At 43.7% G+C, this 16727-nt stretch overlaps 1 protein-coding gene and 1 long non-coding RNA gene across 5 annotated transcripts in view; both read left to right on the forward strand.

The window, feature by feature from the left end:
• The window catches only part of LOC143301639 (uncharacterized), a 5442-nt gene extending 4481 nt beyond the window's left edge, over positions 1-961 (forward strand). Inside the window, exon 4 of the long non-coding RNA XR_013057816.1 lies at positions 841-961. This is a non-coding gene — a long non-coding RNA (uncharacterized LOC143301639). The remainder of the gene's footprint in view (positions 1-840) is intronic.
• LOC143301133 (uncharacterized) overlaps positions 1-15799 on the forward strand; it is a 112418-nt gene extending 96619 nt beyond the window's left edge. For 3 of the 4 annotated variants that reach the window (XM_076615198.1, XM_076615199.1, XM_076615197.1), the window contains 3 exons: positions 11795-11957; positions 13471-13514; positions 14115-15799. In XM_076615198.1, the coding sequence (XP_076471313.1) occupies positions 11795-11957; positions 13471-13514; positions 14115-14797 (890 nt within the window). In that variant the 3' untranslated portion in view covers positions 14798-15799. The remainder of the gene's footprint in view (positions 1-11794; positions 11958-13470; positions 13515-14114) is intronic. The other variant, XM_076615200.1, reaches the window with a different exon arrangement.
• Positions 15800-16727: the final 928 nt, after the last annotated feature.

A 16727-nucleotide genomic window follows, 5' to 3' on the forward strand; every position in this document is an offset into this window, starting at 1 on the left:
GTGACTTAAGAGAAGATATGTTCAACAGACATTTAATAAACGACCCACTTTGTGCTTGTGGCACTGCAAGCGAACTGCTGAACATTATTTATTATTTTGTCAAGACTTTCATATGGCTCGGGCAAACACAATCTTAACTTTATCTCCAAACTACATTCACGTTAAAACTCTGTTGCATGGAGATCCTGATCTCCAAAATCATACAAATATATTCATATTCCAAACTGTTCACCAGTTTATCTCCGATTCAAATAGATGTTAACTTAGAAGTATTGTGAAGAACGGCTACAACACGATTCTATTCGTGAAATACGTGTTGGATTTATTTGACTGACCAAATATTCCAAGTTGAATGGATTGGCCAATGATCTGTCAGAATTTCTCCTCTCCTCTCTGTTCCCCCTCCCCCCAGCACCGTACCCACCATTGTTCTAAATTTCTTTTTTTCCCTTCGGTTTCTCTTCTATCAGGCCGATTCCTCTGGTGACAATAAATTTAATCTCATGTTAATCTTGATATTAGCATTATGTTACTATATTATGTATTATTTGTTTATTTGTTTTATTTCATTATTTCATTACTTACTGTTTATGAATGTTACATGATACAATTGATAATATGGTTCATCAGCCGTCATGTTAAAATTGAAGTGCAACGTTGTGAGCACTGTATAAGCTTTAAGCTTGTTGATGCTCTTTTGTCATTGATTGCATTGTAATAATGTGTATTGTTGAACAATTAAAGATTATTTAAAACCAAAGTGCGATATCCGTATATCTTAATAATGATACGTATGCTGATACTACTACTAATAATAACGAATAATAATTTTCCTGTCAGTGGACTCAACAGAGCGAGACGAAGCACGGCCGTGAGCGAGGCCAGGTGTGGATTTGACGGAGACCTGTGTCACTACACATCACGGTCATGTCACGGCGTCCTGGCTGGACATCCACAGTTCATGGTCAGTGCTCACTTTGTGTTTGTGACATCCACAGTTCATGGTCAGTGCTCACTTTGTGTCTCTGACATCCACAGTTCATGTCAGTGCTCACTTTGTGTCTGACATCCACAGTTCATGGTCAGTGCTCACTTTGTGTTTGTGACATCCACAGTTCAGGGTCAGTGCTCACTTTGTGTTTGTGACATCCACAGTTCATGGTCAGTGCTCACTTTGTGTCTGTGACATCCACACTTCATGGTCAGTGCTCACTTTGTGTCTGTGACATCCACACTTCATGGTCAGTGCTCACTTTGTGTCTGTGACATCCACACTTCATGGTCAGTGCCTCACTTTGTGTCTGTGACATCCACAGTTCATGGTCAGTGCTCACTTTGTGTCTCTGACACAGGCGAACAGACACACATGATAATAAGTGTACTGGGAAAGACTGTCATCAACACATGTTGAACTGATCGAACAAAACCTGAGATTAACACACTGACATGTATTTTGAATTAGTTACCCTGCAAATATGAAATGAAGAGACCGGTGTACGCTTTTGTTTCAATTTCTGATAAAAGGTTTTAAATCTTATTTTTAACTCTCTCCATACGAACGGCGAAAGAGATGACGTGAACAGCGTTTCATCCCAATTGCCATCATCAAAATATTGCAAGCGGAACGCTGTTATACTGAAGAGATGAATGTTGACAAAGAATACCACAGTTCTGACGACGGAAGCTAATGGCTGGGTCATTCAGACACCCACTTGACATCCGAGGGGTCTGTGTAGTGGAGAAGAGAGGACTGGCCGTACTGAGTGAGTTAAACATAAACACGTCAGAACGCAAATGTTTGAGAGCAAAATCTGCCCTGCACGGAAACGTTGGAAAATAGTTTCGTACAGAACACATTAGTGTTCTCATGAAGAGTTACTAGCAGAGTAACATGTGTCGTTATATCCCCGTATTTATGATTTTATTGTATCTTGCTGTTGATGTGTTACTGCACACATGGTAGGTATTCAACTGCTTTGTGCAAAATGATTGAACTCATACCGTGGACAAATTTACCCCGCCATGGGATAAGTTGCTCGCCGTGTCAGTAAGTCAGCTCTGAGGCCAAACTGTGCTGTGTGACAACAGGTTTGCCATTTATTGATTTACTGCAGCTCTTAGTGCTGTAGTCTTGGGGGCTAGCTGGTTTTGGGGGAACCATCCCAACACCAACTGTCCTAAAAACCCTCTTAGCCGAGAGAGTGGGGATGCAACTTGAGCAAGACACTCTCCACTATCATCAAATTCTGGCCCAGATAGGCGGGACAGCAGTTGCCTCCTCTGCTGTTCTAGTGGTCATAGTCGAACACGACTGACCTATCATACATATTGATATCACGCGCAGTTTAAAACCACGTCAGGCATCTGCTTGGCAGATTTGGGTGTAGCATATATGGATTTGTCTGAACGCAGTGACGCTTCCTTAAGTAACTGAACTGATATGAACTCAGTTTAAACCATGAACTGTCATGTTCACCCGACTGTGAAAATATTCTCCACACTACTTAAGTGCAGAAAGAGTCCGACTAGTGCCATGGGACTCCCCTGTCGTGAAAAAGGACTGGAAAATGTTGACCTTAACTCCTATCATATATGATTATTACTCTTGATATTGTATGAATGAAGCGTGTTATGTAATGTGTGTGGTAATTAAATAACAAGAAGAAGGGTGGGGGGGGCATCTACTACACCACACACATGCACACACATGCACACACAGCACGTAACACACACGCACACACACACACACACACACACACACACACACACACATCGCTACACACACTATCATGTATCGATGCAGCGTAAACGGAAACAAACATCACAGTCTTTATTTAACATATACTGCAACAGAGGTGCGTTCTGGGCACTTTTTTTCCTTTCTTCTGTTCAGGGAATGCACTGAACATTGTAGGGTCGTGGTGTCTGCTTACACTAGGAAGGAAACAGTACTTGTGCGTATCTGACTGACCTGGACAATGCTGTCTTACATATGGTCCAACTATTTCAGTGTGACTCACTTGTCCGAAGACAATGGCAGCTCTCCTATTGTCAGAGATTTGTATTGTGTACTGTCAGTACATGACTCTACGTGAAGTCCCACACACACCGTGCATGTACCTTGTGATACAGCTTATGCCCATTACGAGAAAGGCGAGGTCCCTTGATACTTGAAAAACGGAAAGGTTTAGGAAGTGCGCACTGACGGCGTTCTGAGAAGCGTGATTCTCTGTACCTGTCTCTGTCTCTCTTGCTCTTCCTCACTCTCTGTCTCTCTCTCCCTCTCCTCTCTCTGCCTGCCTGCCTGCCTGTCTCTCTCTCTCTCTCTCTCTCTCTCTCTCTCTAACTCTCTCTGTGTGTTGTGTGTGTGTGTGGTGTGTGTTGTGTGTGTGTGAGTGATATCCCGCGTGCGATTGTTGGGGCGGGAACCAGGTCATAGCTGCTGGTCATGACCGTATTGTTGTAGTTGCGGACTTCCACTTTCCGTCTTCTGGTTCACCACCCCCACCTCCTCCCTCACCCATCTTGTGCTTGAGTGACCCGCTCCCACCGGCCTGTGTCAGCAAAGATTTGTTTTTGTTTCTGTCTTGATTTCTCTCTGTGTGTGTGTGTGTGTGTGTGTGTGTGTAGTGTGTGTGTGTGTGTGTGTGTGTGTGTGGTGTGAGGGAGCAGAGTGCGTGCGCGTGCGCGCGCTCGCGCGCGCGTGTGTGTGCATGCGCACACGCGTGTGTTTGTGTTGTGTGAGTGGGGGAGCAGAGTGTGCGCGCGCGTTGTGTCTGTGGCACGTGCGACAAGGAATATAGGAGTATTGATAGATAGATGATAGATAGATAGATAGACAGATAGAATGATGGACTGATTGACTGACTGACTGACTGACTGACTGATTGATTGAGTGATTGATTGATAAAGCAACAGCATCTATTCATGTCTTTAAAACTCGTTTAATCTTTGTGCTAGAGTACAGGCATCTTCAGGTTTGGGGTATGTAATATACAGAAACAGATATAAACCAGTACCATTACCCGTCCGATTTCATAAATATCAAAGCCATTTTTTCGGAACTGCTGATGTGCTCTTTACGTACATTCAGTTAACCCCATCAGCTTTGTGTGCCTGCGCATGTCTGTTTTTGCCTGTCCAGTGGTTCTGCATGCTCTCACATATGAAATAAAAACAGCAAGAACAATATTGATGACAATAACAAGAGTAGCTCCACACCACAGGGTATGCACAAGTGAAGGCGGTACGAAACAAGCCATCTGTCCTGGAATCTCCACTGCTGGATGTGTCCTCCCCTTACCTGTCTCACCGTCATCTCTGACATCCAGCACCCAGCACAGATGGACGTCCATGTTTGATACTTCTGTGGACTGTGCCTTTTGGGAACACTGCCTTCAGCTTCTGAACCTCAGACACATCATCTGCACAGTCCCTATTGGGGCTGGGAAGGTTGGTGTGTAACTGCATGTTCCTTTGATTTGAAGGGTATGTTATTACAGTTCACGCACACACACACACACACACACACACACACACACACACACACACACACACACACACACACAATTATATAATAATTATATATAGATGATAGATAGATACACACACACACGAACGCACACTAGTCTCACAATTACTCACGGAATATTATGTGGTAGAAGCTATTCACTAAACCAGGCCCTCAGACATTTCCTTTGCACACTCCTCGTGGGATTGGAAAGGTTGGTGTGTAGTTTATTTGGTATTTGTAGTCCTTTTATCACAACAGATTCTCCTGGTGTGAAATTTCGGGCTGCTCGTCCCCCAGGGAGAGCGCGTCGCTACACTACAGCGCCACCCCATTTTTTTTTGTATTTTTTCCTGCGTGCAGTTTTATTTGTTTTTCCTGTCGAAGTGGATTTTTTCTACAGAATTTTGCCAGGAACAACCCTTTTGTTGCCGTGGGTTCTTTTACGTGCGCTAAGTGCATGCTGCACACGGACCTCGGTTTATCGTCTCATCCGAATGACTTTTATATTCCCATGATTTGAAGGGTGTGTAATTACACACAACAAACCAGCGCACGCACACACTAGTTACAGACAACCAGGTCGTTGCTAAGTATACCTACACAGGAATCCTAATCTCTCACCTTTTTTTTATATTTTTTTTATTTTTTGTCTTCCCAGAGCACTCAGACATCAAAGAGATATAATACGTGCTTGCTTCTGTCCCCCTGATATTGTCTTGGCATGACACGAGAAAGCAGCAAAGACGACATCAAGATTTGATTTTTGTTCAACACAAACTGAAATGGTTCTGCCACCATGAAAAGGAAAGGTCAGGAAAACACACCACGTAATCTGACCCGAACCAAAAGTGCTTTGTGTTGTGTATCCGTCAGCTGTTCTCCTTTGTACACGGTTTGTTACTTCAGGCAGAGTTTGATCAAAGGAAGGCTGGAACGTGGAGCTGTAAGTGTTAAGTAGTAAATAAGCACGGTTGCTTTCGTTTCCGTTGGTGACAAAGCCACACAGCTTCAAGCATTGATGTAGGGTACACAGAGTGCACACTGCTGCAGCAGATGTACAGGAAACAAATGTAGAAAAGTCCTTAACCAGTTCAGTGCCAGAGAATTTTGTAAAAAGTGCTCTCCCCTTGCCGGGGAATTTTGAGGATTCGTGGTAATAAAAATTAATCACAAAAAATTCTAGCACAAAAGCTATGGGCGATGCAGAAAGAAAGTAACGTTTTTGTGAAGGAAAATGAGTGTAGATTCTGCTTCTGGGCTTTTCTTTTCCAATTAGGTTGATTATAGCTAACTGTTCAGGCATGTAAAGTCAAGATGATAATTTTTGTGCAAAAAAAAGTCTGTTTCCACCTCTACATAATGACAACCACAAAGAAAAGAAAAACAAAATACAGCTAGAAATAGCAAGCCTGGTTGTCAGATTATACCTGTAGCAGAAATTAAACAGGGCTATAAGCTATGAAAACAAATCACAGCTCGTGCAGACATGTAAGTAAATCACTGTCCCAACAATGACAAAAGTGAGTGAAGTCAACGTAAAAGGTGAATCACAGTCCCAGAAACTGAACTGGCAAGCTTTTTGACAGCAAATAGCGTTTGTGAGAGGGTGAAGTTCTTTGATGACAATCACATCTTTCAAGTCGCACGTGGGCCGATTAAAGTGTCTGCTGTGCATCCTACTAGCCACCTCTTCAAACAAGTCATCCCTCTGATCAGCGAAAAAAAAGCGTTAAAAAGAAAAAGCACAGAACTGCGTTTCGTGAAAACCGTGGGGCATTGGCGGTTGTCGATTGCCTTCTGTCTGCTTTGAAATGTGAGTCCACTCTTCCCAAAAGCCACGCCCCCTTGATGACCGCTGGCTGGCATTCGACCTATCGTCTAACATCACTCCTCTCCCTCTCCTTCTCTTCTTCCAACACTGGCTGTACACATTCTCTCAGTCATAGCCAGTTGTTCAAAAACGCTGTCTGATTGGATGGACGGACTGAATTACCATAAAATGGGGCTGTCAGTTTCATCACTGTCGTTGTCAATCACCTTCGTTTTCAAACCAATCATCAGACAAGAGAGATCCTTCTCCATCGCAAAAGCTGTCCATAATCACAAGGCAGAGCTTTGGAATTTTGTAAATCTGCTGACTGTGACTATTTTGCTTTACTGGACACAGTTTTCAATGCAATCTATTTGCACATGATGCAACCCCCTGTTCCACATGCGTATCAAGTGGGTCAGTTAGCAAATTATTATCGAATAGAAAGAGGTCTTCTACCTGATCTAAGTTCATTTAAATAGTATTTTTATAATCCAGACACATCAAACTTAGTGTTCAAAGTCTGTTTATGTGAAATGAACCAAACTCCAATGAAGGAAAATTTGAAACATATGCAGGGACGTCAGTGGACGTCTTATATGCACAATGGCAATACTTTTTGTAGGACGTCAGCTGACGTCTTATAGGCTACTGGTTAAAATGTCTGTTCCTACATATTTCATTTGACCTGTTCATATAGCAGCTGGTTTGGATTCTCTGCATCTTTTCTTTGCCTGTCAGCAAACTGATGGAAACGTAAGCTTTGTTTGGCTTGTTGCTTTGTGTGTGTGTGTGTGTGTGTGTGTGTGTGTGTGATACTTTGTTTCACAACAAAAGGTTTTTTTGTTTGTGGTGGTTTTTTTTGTATGAAAATGTGTGCCAGTTTCTTTTTCCCCTGAATTTAGTTATCTGGGACTGCTGATCTCCGCGCAACGTAATGCAACGCAAGGTATGTTGTCGTGCAATAAAACAAATCAATACAAGCACAAAAGGACAGCACAGCACAACACAACACAGGGTGAAAATGACACGACCCCATACAACAGGAAGTGACAGGAAATGGCAGCTACAGCACAGTACAATGCAGGATGCACTGTGTTTCAGGTTGTGTTTCGTGCTTTCACTCAAGGACAAGGCGGAGGAACAGTCCGCATCCACTTCCTGTCCGTTGACCCAGACTGTTGTTCCATAGGTATACACCATGGGTTTGTCCTCCGTCTGTCTGTCTGTCTGACATGCCAGCGCTATTACACAGACATATGAAACAGGCACACACACACACACACACACACACACACACACACACACACGCACAGAGAGAGAGAGAGAGAGAGAGAGAGAGGAGAGAGAGAACTATTTCACGTCCACATAGAATTCATTAAGGTTATGATTATGATTAGTAGTAGTAGTAGTAGTAGTAGTAGTAGTAGTAGTAGTATCATTCGCATTCGTATACTTAAAATCATCATCATGATCATCACCATCATCATCATCACCTTTCTTGTTGATGTTGTTTTTGTTTTTGTTGTTGTTATTCTTCTTCTTCTTCTTCTTGAAGTTGCTATTGCTGTTGTTGTTGTTGTTATTGTTACTGTTATCAAATAGTAACATGCATATTCTCCGTTGTGAATTCCTATTTACTCGAATTCTGTTGTGCTCTGAAAACATGAAAATCAAAGTAACTAAATAAAGTAATACAATAGTTATTAAATGAACACTAACACTAATAATAACTAACTAACTAGATAAACAAGAGAGGAAAGGCCTTCAAGATTCACTTGTGAAACACTTTTAAAAAATTGAAATAAAATAAGATGATCAAAATCGTTAAAATTTGTTCTGTATTCAATATTATGAAGCTTCGGGGTAAAAAAGACATATTAGCAGGTTCGAACTTAGCATATTCGGTGTGCCTACTAATGAAGATGACTTGATTTTGGTATTCGAGGTCATAACGCTGTTTAAATCATGGTATTTTGGTACATCTGGATTATAATTTTATAGAAATTCCTTCAACTCCGCGGTAAAGGAGACGTTGCCATAAACCAAATACCTGGTTATCACATAGACTCACACTGTTTACACAAGTGAGTCAATAGATAAATGAACAGATAGATCATGCCTGTGTTGGGTGGTATTTCAGACTGGGATGAATTCATGAAGAACAAAGGAAACACGTCACGTATCCCAGAATGCAGCTGGCAGCACGTGAATCAGTGGAAATTCTTCGATAACAGGGGTAAGCATGTCTGTGTCTATACATTTTGTTTATACGTTTATACGTCAGCCTCTTTTTGTGTCTGTCTGTCTGACTGTCTGTCTGTCTGTCTCTCTCTCCAGTTAAACGTTCTGTCTCTTTGTTTCCTTCTGATACTCTGTCAGCATCAACAATAATCATTATCCACACACACACACACACACACACACACACACACACACACACAGATATATATATATATATTATATATATATATATATAGAGAGAGAGAGAGAGAGAGAGAGAGAGAGAGAGAGAGACTGTTCTGACTTCTCATCCACAGTGGAGGGAAAGAACACCCGCAGTCAGCTGACTACCCCCCTCCTTCCACCAGCAGTCTCCACGTCACGCCCCGCCTGTCTGTCTTTCGAGTTCACCCCACCCCATAATGGCGACATGTCTCTGAGGGTGTCCCTGGTGGATGTGACCAACAGCGAGACACTCCTGTGGCGGGTCTTCAGATCCAGACCTTCGAGCTTTCAGCACGAAACGGGCCAGATTCCCATAGTGTCCGGGTCTGCTTTCAGAGTGAGTGTGGGGCTGGCCAGTGAAGGGACAGCACAGTGTGTCAGTGGTGTTCCTTCTGTCTGTCTGCTCCTTCCGTGTCTCCGCTGACCCGTGTATTTTGTACGAGGGAGGTGTGAGGTGTGTTGTCATTACTGAACAAAGAAATGAGGGGTGTTTTCATTCAAGAACAAAGAAACGAAGGCGGTTCTGTCATCACAGAACAACAACAACAAAAACGAGGGGAAAAAACAAAACAAACAACAACAAAAAAACACGAAAAAACAAACAACAACAAGAGCGGTATTATCATTACAGAACAAAGAAATGAGGGAGGTATGGAACACAATAAAAGAACTATTAAGATTCGATCACAGTTTATATTTATTCATCTAAGTATTGATTTATGATACTTTCATTGTTTATCATGCTTGTTTCTTTATTCATTTGTATACATATTTATTTGTTTGTTTGTTTATGTATATATTTATGCATTTATTCATTTATTCACCATGCACCCGTCGTTTACCGTGCTTGATTTCAGTTTCAGTTTCTCAGGGAGGCGTTCAGAAAAATCCATATACGGTACACCTCATCTGCTGGACAGATGCCTGACCAGCAGTATTACCCAACGCGCTCAGTCAGGCCTTGAGTGCATGCATATATATCTGTCTATCTATCTGTCTATCTATCTATCTATCTATCTCTGTGTGTGTGTGTGTGTGTGTGTGTGTGTGTGTGTGTGTGTGTGTGTGTGTGCCTATCGGATTGGATTTCTTCTATAGAATTCTGTCAGAGGACAATACTCTCATTGCCATGGGTTCTTTTTCAGTGCGCCAAGTGCACGGACGTTGTGAAGGGGAGGGGAGGGGAGGGGGAGGGGGCATGGAGGAGTTTGTGGGTAAGAGATGCGGAGGATCACACACACACACACACACACACACACACACACACACACACACACACACACACACACACATTTTGATTTAGATACTTTGTCAATTTACTCAGCTTCAGTTTATTAGTTTATATTTTGATATGCACATGCCCAACAGTTCATCTCTGTACCTGTGTACAGACAATAAACCAGTCTAAAGACTTGAGTCTTGTTGTGGACTTGAAATGCACCATACAGCACAGACAGACAGAACATGATCTGTGTCCTGAAGTGACTGGTCCTCACTGGGCGCATTTCTCCTGGCTCCTGTTTGCCATCTGAAGAGAGACACTGCTGTTTGATAAGCAAAACGCATTTTACTTCAGTGGTATGAGACTGAAAAACCAACACGAATGTTCAGTGAAAGGAAGCTATTATTACTATAGCAATTGTCACCATCTTTCATTGCTTTTATCATCATCATCACTACCACGAACATCATCATCGTCATTGTCATAATCATCGGCATGGTCATATTCACCGTTATATTCATAATCATCATTTTCAAACATGACTTTTCTAATCATGATCGTTAATGGCAGGTCACGTTCAAGGCGGAACGCAAGTCTGTATCTCCTACTGGCCTGATCAGGGTGCAGTTCTCCAGGACAACAGCCATGTGTGAACAACATCCCGATGACGCTTTTCAACCATGAAGGTCTCGGTCTGTCTGACTCTCTCTCAGCTTAATAGTCTTTCTGTTTTTTCCACTCTTCTGTGCATTTCAGCACGCTCATTTTGCGGCAGATGTGTGTGAATACATGCACGCATGTAGGTATGTGTTCATGTTTAATGTTGGGAACCTGCGAGTTCCTAGCAGCGCGAGTTCGGCGATCAACTAGTTTGAGTCGGCCACACACACACAGAGAGAGAGAGAGAGAGAGAGAGAGAGATTTGCTTATTCATGTGTGCGCACATTTTTGTGATAGTACATTTATGCGTGTGCTTTCGCGGACGCTTGTGTGTGTGTGTGTGTGTGTGTGCGTGTGTGCGTGTAGGTGTGCGTGAGTGTGTGAGTTTAAGTACGCGCGCGAGCACGCGTGCGTGTAACCATCAAAAGCATGCGAGTGAGTTCATGAAGGTAAATGTTCACAGCTGAGTATGTATGATGGTCAGGTGTGTCCGTCTACTACCACCAGAACAGCAGAGGAGTCATCTGGTGTCCTGACTATCTGGGCTAGAATTTGATTAGAGTGGAGAGTGTCTTGCCTAAGTTACCTCCCCACTCTCTCGACCAAGACGGTTTTAGGACAGTCGGCATTGGGATGGTTCCCTAAGGCCAGCTAGTACCGAAGACTGAAGCGAAAGCTTATCAGTGCAACTTTGCCTCCTAATTTCATAGCTCTTCAGATAAGCCAGGCTGTGAATTACTTCCCATTGCAGTTGAGAAACAATTGATATTACAGCTCTCACTTTGTTGTGGGCCCAATTGTAAGCTCATGTTAATCTGTGATATGAGCCGAGCGTTAGGCTTAGCTGAACATGAATTACTCTTCAAATTATAAAGAGCAAGTCCGCCCTTGTCTTGTTTCGTGTCTGACAGAATGTGGAAGACAAACTTGTGGAATGCATTAGTATTTACCAAGTTGCTAATCCATGTAAGAATGGATTTCTACTTTCTTCTCTTTCTTTCTTTCTTCTTCTTCTCTTGCTTCTCCTTCTTTGTCTCTTCCTTCCTCTAATTCTCATCTTACTCATTCTCCTTTTACTTAATATTGTAAGAAACATCTCTGTTTGTGTTTCTTTTTTTTTCCATGACGACCAATGACACAGACTCTGACACAGACACAGACTCTGACACAGACTCTGACACAGATCCCCCGTCCCGTGAGGGCCCGTCAGTGGCAGTCATCGCTGGGGGAGGGACAGCGGCCGTCCTCGTCATCGCCATTGTCGTCTGTGGGGTCATCTGCTGGAGGAGAGGAAAGAAACGAGGGTAAGGAGAACACTGAAGGTTTCCTTTCCTTTGCTTTTGGTGTGTGTGTGTGTGTGTGTGTGTGTGTGTGTGTGTGTGTGTGATGATCGGGACACCACTTATAACTTAGCTATTTTATTTGTTAGGCAGAAGAAACATTGCTGTCTTCGTTCGAATATTTATTTATAGTCTGTTCGTCTAAGACTGAAATTTCTGTTTCATGAATTCCCTGCACGCGAGTAGTAATAATGAAAATAGGCAGAAAACAAGCGAAGAAATATATTGCTAATAAGGAAATGTGATTGTAACAAGTAATTTACCCGACATTCATGTACTGGCATGCAAAAGGATGCGAGAAATTGTATAGAGCATGAGTGGTCAACACAACTGTGCCACAAGCCAATCATTATCAGGCAAACAAGCACAGATACAGGGGGAGTGTTGTGTATAGTTCTTTTACTGGGACGTTCGAAGGGATGTCATCCACCCCTGGTTGACCAAACTATAAAAATACAACACAAGGGAGGTAAGCAAAACATAACATGGTGCAGGTAAGCATCTCTTCCGTCATAAAAACAAAAAAAAACAAACAAAAAAAAACAACAACAAAAACACGTCATCCTAGAGATGCCTAAAAATTGAAAGGATCGGGTGGAAAGCAGTGTTTGAACCGTCCAAAAACAGCAAATGGGAGCCATACGAACTGTGTCAAATGAAGAGAACAATTCGTTGCGCCTGATATAACTGCAGGTTCATCCCCTGTTTCAGCTCCACTTCCATCGCCAAGTTCCTGCTTATGGACCATTACTGATTTGCTCAGCTTGTGGTGGATAGCATATATTTGCAGATCCAAGTAGAGGTAACTCTATGCAACACTTCCCATGTGTCAGTGCCCAAATGCACTAGACTCTACCCCCCCCCCCCTCCCGCCCCCTCCTCACCTCTCCCACACACCTTTCCCCTTCAACTGACTAACGAAGGGCACCAGTCCTGTGCACCTCGATGAAAGCATCATAAAAACATGACGTTAGGGCGAAAGCTTACCAGGACTCCCCCTTGGAACGCCAGACAGACAGACTTCCCACACGGACAGACATCCAGGACTCACCACACTCGAACAAGGCGACCTTCATGGAACTTGGACCTCAGCCCTGAACAACTTTAACTTAAGGTCTTCTTGTCAACCGCTCGTTAAACTCAGCTTACGCGAAAACCACAGATCGTTTCACTCGACTGCCCCACTGCCGAGATGGCTGACCAGTCCACAGGGGACGAAACTCGCGTCTTGTCTGACATAACAAATGGTTCTGTCCCTTAGAAATCACCCTGGTCTCTGGTTTCTGTCTTTGAAGGGTATAAGATAGACAGGAATCTCTCTCTTTCTCTCTCTCTCTCTCTCTCTCTCTGTGTGTGTGTGTGTGTGTGTGTGTGTGTTTCACTGATATTTAAGACACAGTGGAACACACACCAAGAAACGAACACCTTCTTCAAGCTGTGTGTGAAGTGAAGCTGAAAGGTGTATCTCTTTCCTCAGGATTCCTGATGCTGCTCCCACACACCCAGCGACTCCAGTCAGAGGTCAGTGCAAAGTCAGCATTGTAAGTCATTTCAGTCTATGGGGTGGCTGTACTGACAGTAAGTGCACACAGTCAGTGGCGGATTCATGTTGCGGGTCATGTAAACTTACACTGCACCATACCACTGTGGCACAATATATAAGTTTACACGAAACCACACTATGTTACACTATACCTGATCGTACTCCATACCATCGGAAGTGAACAACTACTCAACTTTTATTCTCCTTCTCGCTGTCTCCACCCTTCTTCTGAGACACATGCGCTGAAACTCCATCGTTATAAACATGTTCCATACTGAGGGGCCTCCTCTTGTTATGTTCCTGAACGGTGGAAAACCTTGTTCTGATAAGACTTCCCTTCCTGTCAGTTTAGAGGTGGTGTGAAAGAAACACATGCAAAAGATTTACGCGAGATGGACAACGGAAGTTTATAAAAATCAGATCTGACGAAAACAAATATCATACATCTATCACTGGAAAGCACGAAACTGTTTTCATAAGGGAATCCTAGGGAATGGAATTTCTAAGTCGTTTTTTTCATATTTGATGGAGAAAATGAGAACTTTTGTGTTTTACTTACTGGTTGTTGTCTCTTGCAGAGGACAGGCCCCTTTCCAACATCTATTCTGAAATCAACGACGTTCCAATCGGGCAACTGACCCCCGGGGGACGTCAGACCCGTCATGACGTCAGCGAGGGGTGTGTGAGGGCAGGGAGGGATGACGGCCACCCGCAGCAAGACAGCTACAGCCACCTCACAGCACGGGGTGTGGACAGCAACAGCCACGCTGCATCACACAACCCACACCACAAGGTAAACGCCTACAGTCCTGTGGGGGTACAGGGCACGGACAACTACAGCCACATTGGAGCTCTCCATCCTAACCAGTGCCAAGTGCAGATTTCGGACGTCTACAGTCACATCCCTACACGGAATCCTGACCAACCCAAACCACAAGATCCTGATGTTCCATCTGAGCACGTGCACCAGGGAGCAGAGATGTCTCCAGGTGCAGCACACGGAGAGTGTGTGCCCCCTGTTCTTGACCCTGGGGTGCTGTCACAGAAGCTGAGAAACCCGGCAGAGGAGACCCTGTCTGACGCCTATGATCACATTGGGGCAGCCAGCAGGAAGGAAAGCACTCAGGTCAGGGATACTGCTGCTCCACAAGCTTACAGCCACGTTACTTTTAACACTGAAGGTCCCTATGACGTGGTGCAAAGAGACAGGCAGAGGCCTGTGGTTGACTCAAACTACCATAGTCTGGAAGAGTGTTCGTAGAGGAGGGGGTGCTTTGACAGCTGTTGGAAATTGTCACTATACTTTTGTTGCTGTTGTTATGGATACAGAAAAAACTCACTTCTTTTAATGACATGTTTTCAGAATAGAAAGAACGCTTATTCTGTTATTTTCCCGCAAAGAATGTGTGTTTTTTCTCACGTTTTCAGAAGAATGCTTGTTCGTAAACCCCTCTTTCTCTCTCTCAAGTCCGTATGCCTTTTGACACACCACACGATTCATGGGATCGCAACGCCGGTGCTCAGAATTATGGCTGTGGTTCAGAGAGAATGGCAATGTTGCCAGACAGAAAATCGTGTCTCACAAAGTGCGTGACACTCACTGTTAGCTGCCGTGACCTTCAACTGAGAACTGGTTTGGCCAGCAGGAATGAAGTGAAGGGGGAAGATTTGGCCAGCAGGAATGAAGTGAAGGGGGAAGGTTTGGCCAGAAGGAATGAAGTGAAGGGGGAAGGTTTGGCCAGCAGGAATGAAGGAGGAAGGTTTGGCCATCAGGAATGACGTGAAGGGGGAAGGTTTGGCCAGCAGGAATGAAGGAGGAAGGTTTGGCCAGAAGGAATGAAGTGAAGGGGGAAGGTTTGGCCAGCAGGAATGAAGTGAAGGAGGAGGAGTTGTGCAGTCCCTTCCCCACTCTCTCGCCTACCGACGCAGGTGCAGATACTGTCACGTGTAGAACGGCCTCGGCAGGTGCAGGTTTTTTCTTCGGAGTTCCGTCTCCTAGGAGGACTTCCAGCCAAGGATAAGAGCTCCCCCTGCCCTTTTGTCATTCTCTTCCGCCTTCACAGCAGCTGGGAAAGGTTTCCTCCTCCGCCTGGTCCGTCGTTGGGAGACTTCACATGCGGCAGGTAGTACTGGGTTACATGGTACCAGTAGCAAGGGCTATGCCCCTGACCTGACCTAACTACTTTGTTAGGACTTTTGTAAATATACATTCATTTGTTAGCTCAATGTAGTAGAACGTCGACAAACACTGATGTCTGCTGAATGTTTTGCTTTTGTTGAAAAGATTGTGTGCGATTGTGGGGTGATCAATTCCCTATATAAAAAAAAAAAGAAGAAGCAACATTTCAATGTTCCGAGTCCTGTCCACTTCACTTTTATAGATACTTCTTTCTCCTGTTTGGACAGACAGACACACGCACACACACCATATGCATTGAGGCCAGTTTTCCCATACCCTGTGCATCACATCAGCTTCTATCCCCTCCCCCCCCCTCAACCTCCCCCGCCCCCGCCCCCCTCTCGCCCCCTGGGCCCCTACCCCCTTTTTTTAATTATAATTCAAATCGTCTCATTGAAAAGAAATAAAATCGCTGAACACACACACACACACACACACACACACACACACACACACACACACACACACACACACACAATGTGTTTTACAGTAGGAGTAATCGAAATTAAATAAAAAAATAACATGATTTTTTTTATTTTTATACAAGATTATGATGGACAAAAACTAATTACCACATCCATGATGAAATCAGGACATTTAATCACCCATATCTCATGGTCAAACATTCTTTGATATAGAGAGAAAATTTCATAAATAAAAATGACAGTTTGAAATAAAAATTAACGACATGATTTTAGTCGCAAATCAATAAATGAAAAAAAAAAAAAAAAAAAATCCACAGGAACAGTGACTGTCACATCTCATGACAAAATCAGATATGAGTGCTAAACCCCCTCGTTCACCCACCCCATCTAGCTAGAGAGCAGTGTGGGTTGTGCGGTTTGCACGAGATACTCAGTCTGTCTCGGTCTCAGTTCAGGCTGTCACTGAACTGAGATCAGCCTCTTCCTTGTCAACAAATGACAAGATTCTGGGCTTTTCGCCCGCGACTGTCAGAGGAGGCAGCCGTGCCAGTCTTTGGCTCTCTTCAGGGCTGTTTGCCCATTTCGAC

The sequence above is a fragment of the Babylonia areolata genome, chromosome 27, assembly GCF_041734735.1.
Source record: "Babylonia areolata isolate BAREFJ2019XMU chromosome 27, ASM4173473v1, whole genome shotgun sequence".
Classification (NCBI taxonomy): Eukaryota; Metazoa; Mollusca; class Gastropoda; order Neogastropoda; family Buccinidae; genus Babylonia; species Babylonia areolata.